The 9,303-nt window shown below is 44.3% G+C and overlaps 1 protein-coding gene across 1 annotated transcript in view; it reads right to left on the bottom strand.

Annotated features, from left to right (window-relative positions):
- Window positions 1–9,297, bottom strand: part of LOC126386992 (intermembrane lipid transfer protein VPS13C-like) — a 23,765-nt gene extending 14,468 nt beyond the window's left edge. The window contains exons 1-8 of the mRNA XM_050039565.1: window positions 9,209–9,297; window positions 7,860–8,027; window positions 7,289–7,593; window positions 6,361–6,508; window positions 5,390–5,528; window positions 5,142–5,263; window positions 4,404–4,570; window positions 252–508 (exon numbers count right to left, since the gene is read on the bottom strand). Of these exons, the coding sequence (XP_049895522.1) occupies window positions 252–508; window positions 4,404–4,570; window positions 5,142–5,263; window positions 5,390–5,528; window positions 6,361–6,508; window positions 7,289–7,593; window positions 7,860–8,027; window positions 9,209–9,292 (1,390 nt within the window). The 5' untranslated portion in view covers window positions 9,293–9,297. The remainder of the gene's footprint in view (window positions 1–251; window positions 509–4,403; window positions 4,571–5,141; window positions 5,264–5,389; window positions 5,529–6,360; window positions 6,509–7,288; window positions 7,594–7,859; window positions 8,028–9,208) is intronic.
- Between the last annotated feature and the right edge of the window lie 6 nt (window positions 9,298–9,303).

A 9,303-nucleotide genomic window follows, 5' to 3' on the forward strand; every position in this document is an offset into this window, starting at 1 on the left:
TGTCGTATGCTGTAAAGCCCTGTGAGGCAAATTGTGATTTGTGATATTGGGCTTTATAAATAAAATTGATTGATTGAAATTGAATTGAGTTTATTCCTCAGTCCATGTGGATGTTTGTGCCACATTAAAGAAATTCTCTCGAGGTGTTCTTGAGATATCGTGTTAACGAAAATGACACCGACAGACAACCTGAAAACGTGACGCCTCCTTGACTTTATTTGACCTCAGGTGTTTCGATCCGTCGTTCTCACCGGGCTTGTTGTCGGCTCGTGGCTCAGTGGTCTGTCTCAGCGGCAGCCTGTCACTCTGAATGGCACCGGCGGCGGTCTTGGTTGAACTCTGCGGCAGAGCCTGCAGAAAGAAATCTGCCACTGCCATCAGAAACTCCACGCTGGCACAGAGGTAGAGTTTCTGCAGAACAGCTACCACCTCCCGCTCTGCGGCGCTCTGTCGATACGTCACATCGATCATGGCATCGGGGCTGTCCTCATCTCTGCGGCCGACCATCCTGCCGTTACAACAGGTGGAGTTCAGATGAGTCAACACATCATTAGTTTGATTAAACAGCCACAGGTTCACAGGTGTCACATAGAAACCTCCTGATGTTTGTGTCACAGTAAACAGTCACAGATCAAACATCAACGACACTGTTAAAATGTTTGTGAGGGTTAAAACATGTTTTACTGCAGTGGGTCCTGTCCGCTGCAGTAAAACTTCCTGTGTTCTCATCAGCAGATGGTGGAGGAACCACTAGGGGGCAGCACAGGCACCAGTCTGGAGTCAGGCGGAGGCTGCGGTCGGAAAGTCCCTCCTATCGTCTATTCCTAATCACTATTCCTTGACCTTGGTGGGAAACGTCACGAGGTCAAGGAAAGATGAGTAGGAGAATTCATAAGGCCTTAGGAAAAGAGAGCCGTGGAGCTGAGAGAATCCGACCGCACTTACGCTGGGCTACGTCATCATGCGACAGCGGATGTCAGTGACGTAGGTCGACCGTGGTGAAACTACAGTTTACCGAAGATGGACTACAAAAAGCGCATCTCAGATACTCCGCCCTGTGTCTACTTACCCTGTTGCTTCATGCAGGCTATATAAACGTGGACAGCACAGTGAAAAATATGACTTAATTACCAACGTTAATTAAAAAAGATAGATAGGCAGTCACGAAACTGAAACGCTGAAAATGGTTGCTCACACTCACCCTCCTGAATCATTTTGATTATTTATGACAAATGTTCAAATGTATGCAAGAGAGGCAAATATGTTAGGCTTACAAATCTACTACTGTACATATCATTCTTAAGTTCCAAACATGTTGAATTAAAAACATCATCTAAATAAAAATGTTTCATATCCCTTTTTCTTGAAACACAAACTTGTGTTAATATGCCAATCAATCATCATCTGTCATTTGCTTACAATAGTTTAAAAACGACCACAGAACTCAGTAAACACCTTGAAATGTTGACATGATTGTGCCTTGAAGTTATTTTTTATTTTATTTTATTTTTTTAATTGTGTTCATTGGATGTTCCATTATATTAGTGACAATAACAACACAGAAAAAGAAGAAAAGAACAAATAACAAGAGCATACATAGGGGTGAAGGTGCATCTGTGCAATTAACAGTATATCTTCTGCCTAAATGGACAGGTTTTCTGTGTTTGCTGATGTTCGTATGCAAGAAATGAGTAAACTATTCAATTCACAGAGAGAGCAGAAAGGAAAAGGGGGGGCAGGGTAGAGATGTGGGAGGCTTTATTCTAAAGTGTTTGGGTGAAATTCATTTGCGTAATAGTCTAAAAAGGGCTGCCTCCCGCTGAAGAGGTGCTTCAGCCGCACACGTGCCCATATGAGTGCAGAGATGTCAGCATCTGTGACTGAAGAAAAATTAATTCATGATATTGCTAAAAGCTGGCGATTCAACAACGCTCAAATAGTGACATGATTAATGCACAATGAGCATATCTGACACCACAATATTAACTTGAATTGGGTAATGTTACAACAGTAGCGTGACGTTTATAGTACGCATGGGTTTAACAACGTTGAGAGTTTGGAACATATCACGTTACGCGTATTATCAAGTTATGGCATGAGATGGGCAAAGCTTAATGTAACGGTGACTTACATGGTGATCTCCATGACTTTTCAGTCATGTTGAGAGCCAGTTGTTCTTTTTCTTTACCTTTCGTCACTTCTTTCGTTCTTCCTCTTCTCCTACTTCTTCGGGTTTATTCGTTTGTCTCCGTGAAAGGTCAGTCGCTTTAAATATTGCTCCCGCAAAGCATTGTGGGATTAAATTATCTCCTTTCCTATCGCTTAGGAAGGTCCGATGTATCCTATGCTAAAGGAGATGTGAAAGGAAGCATTGAACCTCCTTTCCTTAGTGTTTAGAGAATTCAAAAAGCTCTTATCATGGCGGCCACTAAAATACTTGCTGCCACCATGGCTGCCATTTACTTCCGGGTCACTTCACTCAGCTAGGAAACTTCCTAAGCAAAAAAGACTGTTCGACCGCGGAAAGTTTTTTTTGCTTAGGAAGGTTCCTAACTGAGTGAAATGACCCGGAAGTAAATGGCAGCCATGGTGGCAGCCATGATAAGAGCTGGTCGAATTCTCTAAATTTCAAGGAAAGGTGCTTCAATGCTTCCTCTCTAATCTCCTTTAGCATAGGGTACACTGGACCATCCTTTACGAAAGGAAAGGAGATTATTCCGTCCCACAAGTCATTGCGGTGGCAATATTTACGCAACATTCACAAACTCAAATGATTAGGAAAGAAAAAGATCAACATGACCGAGAAAGGAAGGAGATCACCATCTAAGTTACCGCTGTTTATGAAGCATTATACATCTCATGCCATAACTTGTTCATATATATTTTTTCAACTTTCAACATTATGTTAAACTTAGATGTGAACTATGAACGTTTCGCTACTATTGGTGTACCCTCCTTTCACAGCTTTGTTTAACTTGTTGTGTAACAGGATAAACAAATATACAATGCATCATTTTAATTTTCCGATTTTCGTGTGAATGTGAAAAAAACGGAAATACACGTGCTTTTCCCGTTTTCGTCTTCAAATGGCTAATTGAAATAGAAATTAAACCAAAACCAGGAACCTACTTGTTTTTCGCCTTTATTGTTATATCTATATTATCTGTCCCTACTGCATCTCAAAACATTGGCTATGTGGATGGATGGATGGATGGATGGATAGATGGATAGATAGATAGATAGATAGATAGATAGATTCAAGAGTATTATCTAGACCTGCTCTATGTGTAAAGTGCCCTGAGATGACTTTTGTTGTGATTTGGCACTATATAAATAAAATTGAATCTAAAAAAATAGATAGATAATCAATGAAGTAACGTTGCTGTGCCTCGTGCGTAAATGCGCATATACTTGGCGTATCTGGAGATTTAAATAATCAATGAAGTTACTGCTTCCCACTTTGTATTCCCCTGTACAGTGTTTCCCTGCAGAGCTACAGTGGAAGGATCATAACAAAAAATACAAACGACTGTAACGTTAAAAGATATCTGCCTGAGGTTATTAAATACCTGCAGCGAGCACCCCACCCCACCCCACAGCAGAAACAATAAGCGCGTTTCCCCATAAAGAGAGACACTGTGCGCATTTACGCACGAGGCACAGCAGCGTCCCTTTTATTGTTAATATTATCATTATTTATTATTTATCTGTCTATCTATGCAGTAGGGGCACATAAAATTGATTTAACAATAAAGGCCAAACACAAGTTAATTACTGGTTGTGGTCTCATTTCGCCTCCAACTGCCCATTTGAAGAAGAAAATGGAAAAAGCACGTGGATTTCCATTCTTTTTTTATTCACACGGAAAAACAAAATAATGCATTTAGTATTTGTTTTTTAAAAAAAAAATTCGTTTCAGTTTGTGGCTGGCAGCCTATATTCCTTTTTTTAATTCAATTCCGACCTTAGTAATTAAATAATATCTTTCACCGTGTTGTCCACGTTTATATTTCCTGTATGAATCAACACGATGAGAACGTACACCCCATATGTTCTCATCGTGTGCTTTTTGTAGTCCATCTTCAGAACACTGTAGTGTCACCACAGCAGACCCACGTCAATAATATCCGTCGTCGCATCACTACGTAGCCCAGTGTAAGTGCAGTCGGATTCTCTCAGCACCGCAGTTTTCTTTTCCTAAGTCCTTATGAATTCTCCCTCACATCTTCTCTTGACCTCGTGACATTTTACATCGAGGTCAAGGAAAAGTGGTTAGGAAAAGACGATAGGAGGGACTTTTTGACCGCAGCCCAACATCCAGCTGTAGAAGAATAGTTTCTTTCTTCTTCTTTAGCGTCTGTCCGAACACTGGTGAGAGAAACCAGAGATCATGTGACCGTTACCGTGACGTCACCCTCTCCATGCCCGTCCTCAGGTCGTCCAGCGTGCAGGCGCCCAGGACAGTGGTCACCTCCATGCTGCCATTGGTCCAGATCCGCCCTGAGGCCTTCAACAGGTGGAGGGCAAACTCTCCCAGTCTGAGGTTTTCCTGGTGCTGCAGGTCTGATGGCTGCAGGGACCACAAACCTCCATCAGACACAAAATCCAGCAACCAGAGAGCTGATCCTGGACCAACTGATCAAGGACAAACTGACCCTGAACCAACGGATCCTGGACCAACTGATCCTGGATCAACTGATCACAGACCAGCTAATCCTGAACCAGCTGATCCCAAACCGGTTGATCCTGAACCAGCTGATCCAAAACCGGCTGATCCTGAACCAGCTGATTCCAAACTGGCTGATCCTGAACCAACTGATCCTGGACCAACTGATCACAGACCAGCTGATCCTGAACCAGCTGATCCCGAACCAGCTGATCCTGCACCAGCTGATCCTGGACCAACTGATCACAGACCAGCTGATCCTGAACCAGCTGATCCCAAACCGGTTGATCCTGAACCAGCTGATCCTGCACCAGCTGATCCTGAACCAGCTGATCCCAAACCAGCTGATCCTGCACCAGCTGATCCGGGACCAACTGCTCCATCAGCCTTTGATGGATTCTTGGTAGATCAGAAGGAACCACAGACAGAACCTCCCAGAACACTGAGAGAACCCACATCCAGGAGTAAGACTGACCTGTTTGAAGTCACTGCCGTACAGAACCAGACCGAGAGACTCAATGCTGAAATTAAACTTCAGGGTCTCCAGAGCTTTGTCCTCCTCTTCATCGCTGCTTACAGCTGCTTTCCCGACATCACCTGAACTCAGAACACACGGATCAAGAGAGCTGAAACCACTGACACCAGAGACCTGACCTCAGACCTGCTGATCAGAGAGTGACCCTCCGTCAAGGTGGATGTAATTCTGTATGAACATGTAGAGACCTGTAGGGGGGCCTCCTGCTGCTTGGAGCTGAACTCCGGCCTCCTGTCTGGGGGTGCTGGGCTCCAGACTGCCAGCCTCTCCAAGGTTCTCCATCAGGATCCTCAGCAGCACCTTCAAGTCATCCTGACTCAGCTCCACCTGCAGACACAAACACCTCCAGATGTGACGTCTGACTGGAACCGTCCTGTTTCTGTGCACAGGTTCCACTACACATCTCTGGTTAGCCTAGCTTAGCATAAAGACAGGAAGCAGCGGAAACTGCTAGCCTAGCCTGTACCTACGGCTCTAACTTCCTCTGTGGTCACTTGTGTCTGTAACAACGATGATCTGATCTGCAGTGACACAGCTCAGTGATCTCTGCAGGTTTATCAGACTGGACCGAATTATTTTACACTGACATCAGAAATCTGGACGCCACCTGAGTGGACATCTGTGTACATGATCACAGACAACAGGGTAGTGGTGGTGGTGGTCGGGGAGGGTTCTATCTTGAATCACAAACACAATGAAAAAAACATTTAATCAGCCTTAAATAATCACAGCAATCTGAAGTTTCAGAGACGAGACTCGGTCTGACACAAATAAACCTGATACATAAAGATGGCAGAGCAGTAAACTGTCACCAACTACAGCTGCAGATCTAACACAGAACAAACTGTACCTTCGGTGGAGGACACGACGACTGGTTACAGAAACAAGAACAGAGGAGTTACAAACAGAGAGGCTTTAACTCAGGTCTCTTATCAATCAATCAATCAATCAATCAATTTTATTTATAAAGCCCAATATCACAAATCACAATTTGCCTCACAGGGCTTTACAGCATACGACATCCCTCTGTCCTTAGGACCCTATATACGCTAACAGAAGGTGTGTTATAATATCTGCTCCTGCTCCTCCTTTTCCTCCTCCTCTTCTTCTCCTCTCCTCCTCCTCCTCCTCCTCTTACTCCTACTCCTACTCCTCCTACCTTCATGGGCTTCAGATCTCCATCGATCTCCACAGCGACCATCTTCTTGTACCAAGAAGCTGCCAGGTTCCTCTTGATGTTCAGGTGCAGGTTTACTGGTTCCAGCAGCTCCGTCGTGGGTCGACCAGTCGCCGGATCCATACAGGTCCTGACAGACAACAACAGACTGAGTGACATCACAAGTGGTTTGTTTATAAAGTGACCACGGGAACATTTATTTCCTCCTGTTAATATCAGAACTATAAAAAAAGATGTGTGCAGTACTACTCCTTTAGCTTCTGAACTCGTCTTACAGGGACAAGAAGAACATGATCACCTCGACATTGATCTTTGAATCAATTAATCAATCAATTTTATTTATAAAGCCCAATATCACAAATCACAATTTGCTTCACAGGGCTTTACAGCATACAACATCCCTCTGTCCTTATGACCCTCACAGCTGATCAGGAAAAACTCCCCAAAAAACCCTTTAATGGGGAAAAAACGGTAGAAACCTCAGGAAGAGCAACTGAGGAGGGATCCCTCTTCCAGGACGGACAGACGTGCAATAGATGTCGTACAGAACAGATCAACGTGATAAATTAACAGTAATCCGTATGACACAATGAGACAGAGAGACAGAGACAGAGAGAGACACAGAGAGAGAGAGAGAGAGAGAGACAGACAGAGACAGAGACAGAGACAGAGATGCAGGACAGACGGTAACGACAGTAGCTTACAACAACATTAATGCAAGTAATAATATTATAATTATAGTTCTGGCTACTGTGGTACAATATGTTTAAAGTATATATTAATATCTGATAGTGTACATATGTGACAATAATCATATGTGTATAATAACAGTAGAAGTATGACTAATGATAACAGCAGCAGCAGGAGGCATCTGGCAGGGCCACGGCAGAACGTGAACCTACTGACTGACCTGGAGAGTTTGAGGTGCGTCAGCTGGACGTCCATGTTGTCGATGACGACCGGCAGCGGACATCCATCAACGGGCAGCAGAGAGAAGCTATTTCCCACTGTGATCAGACCCAGATCCATCACAAGTGCATCATGGGAGGTGGAGGACTGGGGGATGATGATGAGCGGAGCCTTCAGCTTGATGTCCATGGACAGACGGAAACTCTTCTGGGCGAAGTCTCGAACACTGGATGCCGCCTTCTCCGCCGCCTGAGCCGTGGCAGCACTCAGAGCTTCTTTAGCCGTCTGGAAGTTGTTGGTGAAGTTCTAACGAAAAGACAAAAAAAATCTTCTTTCATCAAAAACAAAAATATTAACAATATTACAACAATAAAACAACTGATCATTAAAAATTAATAATTTTTACACACTAATTCAAACTGACTCTGTGATAATCTGAAACATGTCACACCTGTGGAGATTAAGTCCAATAAATTCATTCTGACCTGACGGGGACGGACACGAACTACAAACTGAAACAACCTTGTTAATTACAAACAAACGTTAAACTCTCAGAGCTGCAGCGAACTCACCAGCAGAGACATGATGAACTTGTGCAGGTAAACCACCTGGATGCAGCCCACGTTCAGCTTCACTCTACCATCAGTTTTGGAGGTGTCAGCGTAACCGGCGCCCTCCGTGGCGTTAGGAGTCAGACTCATGGTGAAGCTAAACACCTCATCACCCATGATAGAAATCGCCTGAAGGACAGAGACACTAGTGATAAAGGGTGGTCCAGTACAGTCTCAATATATAGAGGAGTTTGACAGAGTCCAGGGCGGTCTAAGGTACGCCAGGGTACTCAGTGGTAGTATAATGTAGTCCTGGAGTCCAGGGTGGTGTGCGGTAGTTCATGGTAGTTCGACAGAGTCCAGGATAGACTGAGGCAGATCAGAGATAGTCTGAAGCAGTCCGAGGTAGTCCAAAGTTGTCTGAGGCACTTCAGGGTACTCAGTGGTAGTATACTGTAGTCTTGGAGTCCAGGGTTATGTGTTGTAGTCCATGGTAGTTTCAAAGAGACCAGGGTAGACTGAGGCAGATTGAGGGAATCAAGGATAGACCAAGACTGATCAGAGATAGCCTGAGGTAGTCGAAGGTAGTCAGTGGTAGTCCAAGGTAGTCTAACAGAGTCCAGGGTACACCAAGGCTGATCAGAGAGAGTCTGAGGTAGTCCTGGGTAGTCAGTGACAGTTAAATGCAGTCCTAGAGTCCAGGGTGGTATGTGTAGTCGAAGGTAGTCTGACAGAGTCCAAGATAGACAGAGGTAGAATGAGGGAGTCCATGACAGACCAAGACTGATCAGAGGTTGTCTGCAGGAATTTTTACTGGTCAGGGGTAATTTGTCTGATCTGAAGTCATCTTAAGTAGTCCAGGTGTCCAGGGTAGTCTGAGGGAGTCCAGACTGTGTCAGAGTAGTCCTGGTTTGAACCTTAAGGGCACTCTGTAAATCTATGGCAAACAGGGTAGTCCAGAATAGCCTGGGGCAGTCCAGGGTAGTCCATGGTAACTCAGGACATCAGAGCGGGTCCAGGGTAGTCTGAGGTAGTCTGGGGTAGTCTGGGGTAATCTGAGGTATTCTAGTCTGGGGTAATCTGGGGTAGTCTGAGGTAGTCTGGGGTAGTCCAGATTAGTCTCAGAAAGTTGTACTGTCAATGATGTGAGAAAATCAAATATCACAATGTTTTTGACCAAATCCTTCAATATAAATATTGTGACGATGTTTTCCGCTCGACTGTTATATGGTTTCACTGAAACTGCACATGAAAATACTTCTGATCAATAACGAGTCCTAAAGAACCACTCAGACATCAGTTCAGTCTGTTTCTGATCAGGTGGTCTCTACAAGAGAATTACCACTGACTCAGTAAAACATCCGACTGACCTTCTTGTGGACACTTTTGGGGTCAACGTTGAGGACGATGAAATCCCTCAGACGGGCTGATATGTGAGTCTGTGGTCCTTGCATCAGCAGAGAGC

The sequence above is a fragment of the Epinephelus moara genome, unplaced genomic scaffold (genome assembly GCF_006386435.1).
Source record: "Epinephelus moara isolate mb unplaced genomic scaffold, YSFRI_EMoa_1.0 scaffold1357, whole genome shotgun sequence".
In the NCBI taxonomy this organism is placed as follows: Eukaryota; Metazoa; Chordata; class Actinopteri; order Perciformes; family Serranidae; genus Epinephelus; species Epinephelus moara.